The sequence below is a fragment of the Patella vulgata genome, chromosome 5 (genome assembly GCF_932274485.2).
Source record: "Patella vulgata chromosome 5, xgPatVulg1.2, whole genome shotgun sequence".
NCBI lineage: Eukaryota > Metazoa > Mollusca > Gastropoda > Patellidae > Patella > Patella vulgata.
In genome coordinates, this window is record NC_065883.2 from 62629373 (window position 1) to 62643799 (window position 14427).

Below are 14427 nucleotides of genomic sequence, written 5' to 3' on the forward strand. Positions count from 1 at the left end.
GCTATAGAATCTTTTATATTTTGAGTTGTAGTCCCTACAGGTTCCCGCTCTCCAAGAGGCTGAGAGCAAGTCCCTAGTTCTCGAAGAAAAACCTTCCTTTTCGAAACGTTTGTTGATAACCTCCATGCCACCAGCGACAGTGTTTGTGGATCTGGGTGATAAACCACTGGGTGGTGTCCCTGTTGTAGTAGGTCTGTCCGGTTGGGTAATCGAAAAGGAAGATCGACCAGACAACTGAGAAGGTTTGGAAACCATATTTGTCGCGGCCAGAATGGGGCTATCAGGATCATTTCGCAGTTCTGACACAAATTGAACTGTTGAAGTACTAATGGGACTAGACAAACTGGTGGAAATGCATAGGCTGACATTCCCTCCCAACTGATTGTCAACGCATCTATTGCTAGAGCTTTGGGATGAAACTTCCATGAACAAAATATTGGAGCCTTTCGATTGCTCTCTGTGGCAAACAGATCGATTAACGGGCGGTCCCATTTCCAAAAGATCTTTTGAACAGTGTCCTGATTCAGAGACCATTCCGTTGCTCGCATCATGTTCCGGCTCAATGAATCGGCCAGTGTGTTTTTGACCCCTGGAATATGCACTGCATTTAAGATTATCCCATTTGACAGCGCTAAATTCCAGAGATTTCAAGTTTCCTGACATAAAAGCAGAGAACGGGTCCCGCCTTGCTTCTTTATATATTGGACTACTGTTGAATTGTCTGATTTCACTAGAACTCCCCTGTGTCTCAAATGTGGTAAAAAATACTCCAGACACAGATAAACCGCTCTCATCTCTAGAAAGTTTATGTGGTGATTAAATAATTCCTGAGGCCAAATCCCCTGAACAAATGGTCCTCTCTGTGCGAGGTGTCCACCCCAACCGATCATCGACGCATCGGTCGTGAGAGAAACCGTGCACTGCATGGGTTGCAAAAATTGACCCTTTAGAATGTTTTGATCCTGCAACCACCAATTTAAGTGTACTACCAGGTCTTGAGAAAAAGGGATAGGAGTATGCATACTCATTACAGAAGGTCTCCAGTTTCTCAACAAATACATTTGGATTGGTCGCATAAACAGTCTTGCGTTTGGTATAATCTTCAATGCTGAGGCAATCATTCCCAAAACCCGAAGATAGTCCCTAGCTATTGACATTGGACGGAAAATTTGTTTTATCCCTAAAACTAACAGGGCTACCCTCTCTTGAGTGGGAAACACCAAGCCTGCATCCAAATGGAATTCGGTACCCAGATACACAATTCTCTGGGCCGGAACCAGTTCGGACTTCTTGATATTTATGACAAACCCTAGTCGTATTAAAAAATCCAACACCACCCTTTTGTCTCTTAGCAGGACCTGTCTCTGCCGATTTACTGCTAATAAATCGTCTAAATAAGCTGCCATTCGGACATTCATGAAGTGGAGGTGGGCCACAACTACTGACAACACCTTCGTAAATACCCGTGGGGCTGATGTTGGGCCGAATGGCAACGCCTTGAATTTGTACGCCTGATCGTTTACACTGAAGCGTAGATATTTTCGGTGCTTCTGAAAAATGGTGATGTGAAAATATGCGTCCTTCAAATCTATGGATATTGCCCAATCCCCTTTCTGCACTACTGATGTCAAGACTTTCAATAATGTGTCCATTTTGAAATGAATTTTTTTCAAATATTGATTGAGCGGTTTCAAATTGATTACTGGTCTCATTTCCCCATTTTTCTTTGGGACCAGAAAAAGTGTGCTGTAAAAACCTGTCATTGCTTGAGAAGAAGACACAGTTTCTATTGCCCCTTTTTTTTAATAAAGTGGCTATTTCTGCCAAAATAATATCTGAATTTTTTTCTCTTAAAATTGTTTGTTTTATCCCTAAAAAAGGTGGTATTTGTACAAATTCTAGTTTGTAGCCTTCCTCTATTACTGATAATACCCACATGTCTTTCGTTATCAACTTCCATTCCTTCAAAAACAATGACAGGCGACCCCCGACAGGAATGTCTGGTCTCATCTTCAAACTTACCAAGTCACTGTCTGGGAAAGGAGGGCTTTTTCCCTGTTCCTTGACTGTTACTCGTGACTGTGGTTGACGGTTTTCTAAAACCTCTACCCTGATCGTCTGTACGGTGCCCATATCTTCTGCTATTTCGTTCATAGGAACGAAAGGAATCATTATTATGGTTATAGTTTTTTGAAAAATTAGAGTTCGTATTATTCTGACCCGATGTTCGTGGGCGCTTTGAGTTATGGCTTTCTTCCATAGGGGCTCTACGTTTTTTTGCAGAAAAAGGTAAAATGTCTGCTACAGACTTTAACTTTTCTTTTCTCTCTTTTAGAGTTTTCTCTAAGTCTACCCCGAACACCCCATCATGGCTACCGTTCTACGAGTCATATGGTGGAATGCACCTGTTCGACCTAATTGATCCAGGCCCTTAGTCGACATAGCAAAAATATCTTTAATACGAGATACTGTGTCTGCCTTGTCAAACTCCTTGTCTTGCACAACTTCCAACAAAGAGGCTAAATTTTGTTGTAAATACAACTGAATGACAATTCCTAAATAAGCGGACTGCTGTCCTCTAAATGCCATTTTCTCCAGCATTTTAAACAGCTGAGAAAAGAGGAAGGCTCCTGACTTGGTAAAAGCTGCCTTGTTCCCAAATTTTTTAACTAGACAGGATTCTACTAGCTCATCTAATGATGGCACCTTTAAAAACTCTTGTGTCTCTTTTGACACAGAAAAAGTCTCAAAATTTTCTTCAGAAAAAGCTGAAACATTACTGGGATTAGCAGCCCTCCAGCTCTGGAGTAAAACTTCCTTCTGACAGCTGTCTAGAGTAATCCCTTGTGTATTGTCCTCTGATGCTTTAGTCAGGGCATCCTTGCCAAACAAATCAAAAAGCCCTTTATTAGTACTCTTTGAAAAATCCGAAGACAGTTGTGGATCCAAACGAGGCATCCCTGATTCGTCCTCACTAGTCAGAGTTTCCGTCTGTCCCGGTTGAAGGGAAATGAGGTCTTCGTCCTCACTAGAAACTATCATGGCTGGTCGCCTTCGTGGCGAAACTGCATTATTTCTCGATAATCGTTAAGTAATAAATCAAACTTTTTTTCTAAATTTGATACCTTATTACTTGTACTAAGACGGCCTCTACCGTCCGTTCTACAACTACTCGATGATTTATTACCAACCTTTGATTCATCGGGTTCAGATTCAGAATCCGATCTTTCTTTCGAAATATTATCCATCGTAACAACGATTGTTGCTAAGTCAAACAACTAAACTAAAACACGTGTGACTTGTTTTATCGCCGAGAAAGAAGTGATGGGTGTTTGCGCACTCACTCAGGTAAAGGAAGTTATGAGTGCGCATGACTGCGCTACTTCCGGTTTTTGCTAGATATTCTATACGTATTTGTCAGGTAAGTTAGATGAAATAAAATTTCATCAGATTCGGATAAAAATTGTGCCTTCGAGAGTGTCGACAAGTTAAAAATGTGATTGTTCGTACAATCAGGGGCCATAATCGATGAAGTTACGGTCCGATACATGCCAATATCGAAAGGAAACGAGATCTTTGGGAGATAGACCTATATTTCAAGTTTCGTCAAAATCGGATAAAAAGTTTGACCTGTAGAATGTCCACAGACAAATTGTGGACGGACGGACAGGGGCAACGACAATATACGTCCACATGAAAATGTGAGCGTATAAAAAGGACAACCAAACTACGTAAGAATATAAACTTCTTTAAGGATCCTAACTTAGTATACTCAAAGACTCCGTATAAAAAGGACAACCAAACTACGTAAGAATATAAACTTCTTTAAGGATCCTAACTTAGTATACTCAAAGACTCCGTCTCAGTTCATCCACGATCTAGGCTCAATATATTTGTGTACATTGAAGTATTTTAAAGTAGCTAAGTCTCGAACTCAATATCATCCAAAGTCTTCGACATTGAAAACACAAATTATTTGTCAGTTTAAATCAACATTGATGTTGTGGTCTTACCGGGAATTGGTGGCTTCTGATATCCAATATTTAAGACAAAATAAGCCTTTTTCCATTCGTACACGAATCGTGTACCATAATGCGTTTCAGCACCATTTGTAACAAGGGAAATGAAATGGGGTTTAACGTCCTACTGTTCTGCTCGGAACTGGGCTAATGAAGACGAGCATACGCCATAGAGTGTTCTATGAAGGAAATTTTGCCCGGACAGCGGCACTACGGCCTACTCCTATATCAAATTCCAGCCGTCAATGGATCTTTTACGTGCACGCCAATGTGTACACGGGACCTCGGTTTTTCGTCCCATCCGAACGACTAGACAGCTGTCCTTGTCAGGTCGTCCGTCCTGCATCACTGGCAAGGTGGAACCACGCCGGAAAATCTGGATGAACTTTCACGGCCAATGCAGGGAGCGAACACCTAGCGAGTCAACGTCTTATCCACTTAGCCACCGTGACCCCCTTGTGACAAGGGACTCAAAGAACGAGGCTAGACATATTCCACAAGGTCATGTTGAACGGTGACGACATATTCTTGTCTGGAGAGCATGCGCAATAAATATTATCGGTGTAGACTGGAATAACCAGACGCTACAGATTACCATTCGATTGAGACTTCTGGCGTATTTCGCCGAACATAACTGATTAGAAATTACAGTGGAATGTAAATCAGTTATAGACATTCATATTACATTATTATATGCGTTGCGACCCGTTTGTGTTAATTTCTAGGTCCCAAATATTAGCGATTTAGCTCCTTTAAAAAAAGGACGCTGTCGTCGGTCACCAAAATCATGTACGTTTATGTTTTGTAATCATTTTTACGAGAGAGAGAGAGAGAGAGAGAGAGAGAGAGAGAGAAATGGGGTTTAACGTCCACTCGACACAACTAGGTCATTTCGGGACTAACATATGATTTAATTTTATTTCAATAATTCGCTTGCGCAACGGGGTCTTTAGCAGTGGGAGGAAACTGGAGGACCCGGAGAAAACCCACGAGGTTGGACAGGCGACCCTACTCCTTGTCACCTACAACCGGGGATTCGAAACCACGCCTGTCGACTCAATGACAGACTTTATGATACAGCACGCACGTGCTAACCATTCAGCCATCCAACCCCCCACATAACGACGAGATTAATAAATCATATGTATATTTTATTAATACTATTTCAAATTATATAAGCTGCCATATCAGTAAGCACCATATGTCCCCATAATATATATAACGGAAATTAGTCTGCAACTTTCCTAAGGCTAAGATCTGATTGAAGATCCATGTAAGATCTAGTCCCAGGCCAAAAATCCATAATTCAGTACAGTAAAGATAATTAACAATATATTTATAAATATATAACTGAAAGAGACATACATGTATTATAACTCTACTCAATATTTGAACCACATCCATCAAAACAAATTAAATGCATCATCCAATAAATGTATTGCCGGCTTATACTGCATCAATATATAAGTAATCGCAGTTAAAATGTACATGCCCAGTTTACTTTAGCACAAAGACATCCATACAATCGACATCATCGTCCATACAATCGACATCCAATCGACATCATCGTCCATACAATCGACATCACCCCGACAATCGACGTTATAAAATCTCATACATCGGCTGATAGCCTACTTGTCTATTTTCCGGAAATAGTCAAATAAGAGTAGAATGAACTCAGTGAAAATTTATTATCAAGAGCCTGGATAATTAAAAATAAATTTCTTCTGGCATTAGTATGACGGGGGATTTGAGTCAAAAGTCAGTTGTATGTTAGTGCTATTACATGTCCAATGTTGCAAATGTTGAATGTAATGTGTAAATTGGACTAAGTCAAAAGTAAAAAATCCAGTAATACTGACAAATACATCGTGTAAATTTTTGTCATTAAACATTTCACATTAGACTTTTCACAACAAGCCGAAGTCCATCTACCCAGAACTTAAATCACTGAACTCTGACTGACATCTTCTCATTTGACACTCGCCCTATGTATTGTACCCTTCGACATATGTCTTGTGTATCGTAACACAGAACAAGTAATGAAATTGGCCAGTATGCAAATTAGTTCATACGGTACCTATTTTTAATCACGCGAGATCTAAGCTGTATGACTGTCTCTTTTTGGTGCTGTCATCTTTTGCATTATAATGCTATCCTGTTTATAAATTATATAATACCCATCCATGGGCCATTGTAATTCTTCTCCTTTTATTTGTTGAGCTATTATATTTTGTATTATGTATACTTCTCATGAAGGGCAGGATGGTTGTTATGGCAACTTTCTATGTCCACATTGCTCATAGACTGTCACACACGTTCACACAAAACCCCGTGACTTCAGAGTAAAATTATTCAGTAGTAAAGTCTATGAGAGAGAGAGAGAGAGAGAGAGCGAGAGAGAGAGATGGGGTTTAACGTCCACTCGACACAAACTAGGTCATTTTGGGACTAACATATGGTTTAATTTTATTTCAATAATTCGCATGCACGTAGGGTATTTAGCAGTGGGAGGAAACCGGAGGACCCGGAGAAAACCTTCGAGGTTGGACAGGCGATAAAGTCTATGAATTCTACGAACAATCTCTTGTGTTATATGTGGAAGCCGAGATATTTTACTTTTCTTTCTTTATGTAGAAAAAAGATAGGTTGCCAGGCAACGAAACATACGCCCACAGCAGTTAAATCGTCCGGCAGTCAACAAGAGTTGTCGCATATTTTTACTTTTTTCGGTAATGAAACATTTATAATATATTAAAATCAGATTAAAAGTAACAACTCATTAAGTAATTATCAGAAAACCATTAGAATTTGTTTGGTTTTGATAAAGTTCTGCCCAATGCTAACGTTTAGTATACAAAACTTTTAACATCATGGGTTTAGCTGTTCAAGTCATAAAAATTCATTGAAAATCAATATACATGTACAGGTTCGTCTCAAGACCTTACACACTATGTATAAATTTAAAGTCAATCGGATATTAACTTAGACCTCTAGAGCGTCCACAAGATGTTTTGAAGAGATCAAGGGCCATAACTCTGGCAGTAATTATCAGAAATCGCTGAAAATCAATAGGCGTCTTTGTCGCGTGACCTTAAACACTGTGTATCAAAATAAAGTCCATTGGATATTAACTTTGACCTCTAGAGCGTCCACAAGATTTTTTGAAGTGATCATGTCGCCATCACTCTGGCAGTAATTATCGGAAATGGCTGAAAATTAATAGGCTTCTTCGTCTCATGACCTTAAATTTAAAGTCAATCGGATATTAACTTTAGTCTCTAGAGCGTCCGCATGCAATTGTGGACGCCGGACCGACGGACGGACGGGCGACGACAATATACGACCACATTTCAATGTGGGCGTATAAAAATCATGAAATCAACATCCGGTTGCAGGTCTCATACCGGGGGGAATTCCCTGCTTGAAAATTATGTTTTCTTCACGCGAGATGTCACGTGTGAACTGGCTAATTTCATGTCGTAAGTTCTGTGTTACGATGTAAAAGTGAAATGTTGAACGGTACAATACATAGTGCGCGTGTCATATGAGAAGATGTGAGAGTTCAGTGTTTAAAGATCTGGGTAGATGGAGTTAGGCGTGGAAATTTGGAAATGTCTAATGTGAAATGTTTGATGACAAAAAGTAGATGTTAATTTACATGATGTATTTGTCAGTATTACATATCATTTTTTTACATTTGACGTCCTCCAATTTACACATTACATTCAACATTTGCAACATTGTAGATGTAAAAGCACTAACAACATAGCACTGACTTTTGACTCAAATCCCCCGTCATACATTAGTGCCTACCAATTCTTAATGTGAATGTGGCTTATGTCATATACGAATATTTTATAATACAAATGTAATATTTTGTATTTTTCCATGTGTATATATTTGCAGCAATATTTCGAGTATTTTCAAAAAAAGAAGACCCCGACAGATTTTATATTATAGCCACAAATTATTTCAGATCATCAGGACAGTCGGGCTGCCGTTTAGGCTCAGCAACTCTGAAGGCTTCAATTTTAGATAACTCTTCATTGATTCTTGAAATTATTGGAAACTCATTCATATCAACTTGAAATCTGTCAAAATACAAAATATTAAAGATAAATTATGGGAGTTCTCACTATAATAGTTAGAAACTAAATAATGTAAAGGGAATGTGCTGAAAATTTCAGTCAAATTGATCCACTCTGAACTGAGATTTTAGCGATTGTCAATCGGTCTAGCCTCGATCACCATAACTAAAGTCGGTACGATAAAAATCATAGTCTCGATTATCCATTTCATGATTAAATCAAGAATGAAAGTGGAGCAGCAAATGGGGTCCTAATCCAGTAAACATCGCAGGCTAGCGTTGACATCGAGGGTAGATTATGGTCTGGATAAGTTAATTAATGTCTAATTAATAATTTAGATAACAGTTCAGGCCTAAGAAAGACCTGCAATAGGCAGATTTAGCTCTTGCTAATGAATGTTTAAGATTAGTGCACTCAATTCTTAGTGATTGGTATACACAGGGTTTAGCAGTCTGTAATCCTTATCAGTCAACCCACTTTTTAAATATTCACTCACCAGTCGAAAAGTTAATAAACAGGGGTCTGTTTCACGAAATTTTAACTAAGATAAAATCCAAATTTTAGTAATTTGATTGGATAATATTAGATTGATTTTAATTTTAGTAATTTGATAGGATAATATTAGATTGATTGTAGTGCTTAGCCAATCAAAATTGAAGTATCTACTATAGTTTTCGAGAAACAGGGTCCTGGTTACCAAAATTTATAATAATGTTTCTTGAACTTGGAGTTGTTTATTATAATATGACAGCTAAAACAAAATGTAAACTTAACCTGTTGGCATTAAAAATTTGAGGTGGTAGACAACAATCAGCCATAGAAATCTCATCTCCAAAACAATATTTACCACTTGTCTCTTTTAACATCTTTTCTAGGTCTGAAAAAAAACACCCCAAGGTTCTCAATGTTTGACAGTTACAAAAGAAAGCTTACTGTAAATAATTAAACCCATTTATTGTTCTTATTTGAGAAGTGCTGAGACTGTTTTTAGAGACTGTTTTTCTGTAGGTTTAATGGCACGCCCCTTGGATTACATGTGTACCTACTTCCTGGTTGAGGATAGTGAGATATTTGCTTATCTTAAGCTATCTGATTTTATGACTCACATATATACCTTATTTAATCTTTTTAACTGATTTTGTATATTTTCCCCTCTCTATTTTAATTCATTGTGATACATTATTTAATTTATCAGGCTATATATTTTGTATTATATTTTCTATAAAGAGTGGGATGTTAGAAAGGCTATTATATGCTAATCTTCAATCCTTCAAGTCATTATCATTATTATTATGTAAATGATCTTGACAAAGTCTGAAACAAATAATATAGATCTTCGTGGTTAAAAAATACCCCATGTACGAACAAATTATATTCAACTCACTAACAAATCCAGAATGAATCCAGTGCTTGGCCCAGTCTTTTTTAGTGTCTTCATTAAGATACTGAAGAACGGTTAGATTTTGCAATGGCTGAATTCCTGAATTTATCACTTCTGCCAAACCCCTTACCTGAAGAAAAACAATAAGTATTATTGGTATGAATTCATCAAAAACTAAAACTTCTGTCGAGACACCTTTTGAGATGTCTGGTTGAAGTGCAATTTAAAATTCATTTAATTGATTAAGTATTGTTTAATGGTCGAGAGCGAGACATTAAGTAATATATTGTAACAACATGAGGGCCGTAGGCCCGAATGTTTTTACAATATATTACGCAATGTCGTAAGCTCGAGACCATTAAACATCTTAAAATACTGACACTCCGCACGAGCTTTTACGTCACACTAGTCCAATATCTCACCGGTATGAATAAAGTACTATTGGCAAGTTGCCCGTACGATTATTTGAAATAATGGTACGCCAACATCAAAGGGTGACGTCACATCTGTATTTTAAAGGTAGTTAAATAGTAAAGTTAAAAGTACATTATCAATATTGTTCACTTTTGTATAGCATCTTTACCTTTGCTCTTTGTATTGGGTCTTTTGGTAATAAAGATGGTCCAGGATAAACTTCTTCTATATACTCTATTATTGGTAGCTATATTGTATCAAAAACATAAATGGAGTAATATACATATATTTGTATTCAAGACAAATGGATTCATAAAGACAACTGAGTGTATGATGGGAGATAACTCAGAGCAATTTGTGGCAACATCTTGCTCAAAAACATGTATGTAGTTCACCACGGAAATCTTGAGATACACAAACAAGAAATAGCATACTAGTAAAAATGTAATTATGCACCGCACATTTCAATGTAACCAACCCTTTATCACTGTTATGCATCCGCATTAAAATCATAAATATTCACCAAAAACCTTATTTCCAAATGCATGCATTAATGAATGCATTTATATACAGAGACTAATTGTTTGATCCTTTGACGAAAGCTGTTGGGTTTAGTTTTGCATAGACCAATCATTCCATGCGTTTACTCTTTATTGAACGTCACCATGATATCAAAATGGCGATGGAAAATTCTCATTCATGACAAAATTGTCGATGGAACATCAGTGTAGTGTTTGGGGAGTATTTTTCCAAACATCTTGTCGGCGACAAACAATTCTTCATATGATTTGGCTAATGATACGATACGTTTGAACAGTATATTTGTGGGTTTTTTTTTATTTATTTATTCTTTACTTACAGACTGTACAAGAGTTTGGTTGTCAACCACAAATGCAGGAACTTGTTGCATTGGGTTTTTACTTTTAAAATCTTCAGTATGCTGAAAATAACAACAAATTGTATGCGCAATAGCGGAGCCATAAGGGGAAAAGGCAATGGCACGTATTGAAATGAAAATCGAGTGTTTGTTTCACCTAGCAGAGAGAGAGAGAGAGACGCGACTACCATTTCTTTTATTTTACAACACAAGAGACCTTGAAACAAAAGTAATATCAAGACAGGTTGGAGTAATAAGTTCTAGAATCGGGGTTCTAGGCCAAACACAACATTTAATATATCGTACTGTCCCCGGCCAATTAAATACACCACCATCGATGGTCCAGGATTAAAGTATCATAAAGCTATTTATCCCACATGATTACCAAAAAACCCTTGTCAAGAAAGTATAACATACCTGTTCGCCGCCATCTTTCATCAAATGTACAGCTTTATATTCATATTCTACACCTTTTATTGCTAATGCTGTAAATTTAAAAACATTCATAAACGATCTATTTGAAAGTCTAAAATCTTAAAGGATAAGATTATCGGAAGTTTTATACAAGAAATTTAATGGTCTATTTATTTTGTATTTGGTGTAGCGTGAAACTGAATATTGATGATTATTGCATTATTATGGATGGATGTTACAATAATGGGAATAAAAACTCTACCCGTGCAATGAAGGGCAACACAATGCAGAAGTTGCATAATTATATAATTACAAGCCATTTTTCCATGTTTGATCAACTTCATTATATTAAAGTGTCATGAGTAGAAATAACTTTTGTTTCGCAACCCCGTCTTCATTAGCCCAGTTTAGGAGCAGAACAGTAGGACGTTAAACCCCATTTCATTTCATTTCATTTGTTTCGCAACGATGTTCACTCTCAACCAACTGTTAAAATTAAAAATCTGTCAAGATAAGTCGCATAAAATGGTAGAGATTATCCAATTAAAAAATTAAATTCTAAAATGATCCAAAAAAGCTTATTCAATCCTTATGCAATTGTTACTTATTCCTAAAAAAACCAACCTAATAATTAATCTACAAAAACATGACCCATCTTTTCCTTGTTTCACATAACAGTAGAAAATAGGAAAGATTAAATAGTAAAATTATTTACCAATTCTAACTCTCCATGAACAGGAACTTCTGAAGTATGAATATAAAATCGGCTGAAATATAAAGGTAGAAAATATTATTAAATATGCATGACATGTATGGTATAATAAATTCAGGCATTGATCAGTCATGATGGTTTTAATAGAAGCGCTATATTACAGAAATTACTATTTGAAATTTTGTACAAAATTTGCTTCGCTATAGAAATGATACTCTTTCATTCATCTACTTACTTAGACCATCATTTGCGGTGAACATTTATAATACATTCATATTAGTTTCAATGTTTAATACTGAATCAAAGGTAATTCTAGATTAATGTTCTTCTAATGATTTTATAGTGTGAAAATTCATCAATAAATGTGTAATAGATCTCGTGCTGCTAAATAATAAATCTGCCGCCATATAAATCCGACAAGGTGAAATATTTAATGGTTTAAAATCCGAGGTATGACCGAGTGGCTGACTATAAACACGCCTATTCAACTCCAGTTGTTTTGTGAATTTCGAGAAATATTTACGATCATTACAAGCCACTACGTTGCTATTTCATATGTGCATGCTCCAGTTTTAAGTCCATCGAATATACATCACTTGACAGTCTATAATAAAATGAAAATGATCCAGTAAACAGTAATGAAAAACTCACCTTTGCTGACATGGCGAATTGATTTGTAAGCATTCGGTACACTCGGTTCACGTCGGTTTCTCTTGCCGTACGAATGACTAGACACGGACTTTTTAAATTTACCAGGCAATCAAAAATAGTTGACCACAATATCAGGGAAAATGAATAATATGACTAATTTTTTTTTATTTAAATAAAAAGGCAACTTAAAAGAAAACCTTTACAAAGATAGCAAACATTACAAACCATGGATGTACCGGCTATACCATTGTTACGATTCTATCCATTTTTAAATTAAATTAAAAATGGCGATCGTGTTTCAGTCCATTGAAAATCGATCGCGACCATCCGATGATCTAGGGAATTGATTATGTGCTTATCATGTGATTTAATAATATACATAACTTTTGGGGTTAAGGAATCACTCAAACGGGCAGATTTAGCTCGTACATAATATACCTTTAAATATAAGATTCGGATTGTTGTCTATGTCAAATGAATCCGTGCCTAAACGTTTATGAAAATAATCGCTGGTAAACGCAACCAGTGCAATAGTAACATTTTGAAAACTGAAATTAGTTTAAAGATGCATTATGTAAGATTTTTGCTATTATAGTTCACAAATAGATAATAAAAATGGAATATATTGGACATTTCATTCAAATTACTTTATTCTGAGCAACGTTATCACTGTTTGGAGTTTTGACAGTATTATTGTAACAACGGTACTTTTTATTTAAGACTTTGTTTCACTTCTCCATTTTTAAATTAAATTATTAAATGGCCGAATCGTTCTAATCTACTTAAAATCGGAGCTATCCAATGTCCTAGAGAGTTGATTATGGGTTTGTCATTTTAATAAATGTATAAACATTTGAAGCCAAAATAAAACTTATTACCTTTCATCGAACTAGTACAAGGGTGGAATACGGTTTTCGTTATATCCAAACGATTAGCAGTCGTTGGCAGCCCCGCCTTCGTTTGCTTCTATACTATTCAAAAAAAGTAGGGGATATTTGATTTTGGGGGCATAATACTAAAATATGCAAATGACTACGAAAAAAGTCACTATAGAACCTAACAGAAGAAACATTTCCAGTTACATGTGACGCCCAAACGCACCAATAGCTACCGCATGGAATGAATGTGATGCTTGGGATCATCATGGGGGTCCAACCCAAGATTTGAACGACTCTGACTTTGAATGTTACAGTCATTGTGGCATTGAATTCCAGGGTGGAAACATCAGTTTAATTGTTTTAGTGACCAGAAAACAAATTTTGATATGCGTCGGCTTACCCAAAATGAAAGGTTACGTGCCCTTGGCATGCTACAGATCGGCACAACACAGGCGGTTGTGGTCCAGATACCGTAATACACAATCTGTACAGGACAGACCACGCTCAGGTCGACCAAGGGCGACAACTCAAGCCCAGGATCGATTTATCCGTACCTTGGCCTTGAGAAATCGTGTCATCACAGCAAATCAGATCAGCGCTCGTCTTCAAACAGACACTGGTGTGAGAGTGAGTGGCCAGACGATTCGGAATCGACTGCATAGGGGTCACCTTCGCGCCCGACGTCCTCGCGTGATCCCTTGTTTGAGAGATCATCACATTCAGGCAAGACGTCGTTGGTGTAGGGATCGTCAACACTGGGATAATCGACGCTGGAGGAATGTGATGTTTTCAGATGAGTCAAGGTTCACTGTTGATTTTTTGGACAGACGTAGGAGGGTGTGGCGTCGTCGAAACGAGCGCTTCCAAGACGTTAACGTCATCAGACATGATCGATTTGGGGGTGGTTCTGTTATGGTGTGGCGAGGCATCACTGTTGCTGGAAGAACGGCTTTAAATGTTGTTGCAGGGCGTGTTACAGGCCAGTACTAC

General features: G+C 37.2%; 1 protein-coding gene across 1 annotated transcript; it reads right to left on the reverse strand.

Moving 5' to 3' along the window:
• Positions 1–5153: 5153 nt before the first annotated feature.
• LOC126821607 (maleylacetoacetate isomerase) lies at positions 5154–12603 on the reverse strand. The gene is made up of 8 exons (XM_050550070.2): positions 12560–12603; positions 11912–11963; positions 11200–11267; positions 10765–10845; positions 10075–10152; positions 9495–9621; positions 8885–8987; positions 5154–8113 (listed from the first exon to the last, which is right to left on the reverse strand). The coding sequence occupies exons 1-8, from the start codon at positions 12590–12592 to the stop codon at positions 7990–7992; spliced, it is 666 nt and encodes a 221-aa protein (XP_050406027.1). The 5' UTR covers positions 12593–12603; the 3' UTR covers positions 5154–7989.
• Between the last annotated feature and the right edge of the window lie 1824 nt (positions 12604–14427).

Excerpts from the sequence above, each read along its gene's own strand:
- LOC126821607 (XM_050550070.2), bottom strand. The coding sequence starts at position 12,592 with ATGCTTACAAATCAATTCGCCATGTCAGCAAAG. Across the intron at positions 11,268-11,911 it reads TTCATGGAGAGTTAGAATTG|CATTAGCAATAAAAGGTGTA; the intron begins GTAAATAATTTT and ends TTAAATTTACAG. Across the intron at positions 8,114-8,884 it reads CAAATTTTTAATGCCAACAG|ATTTCAAGTTGATATGAATG; the intron begins GTTAAGTTTACA and ends GTATTTTGACAG.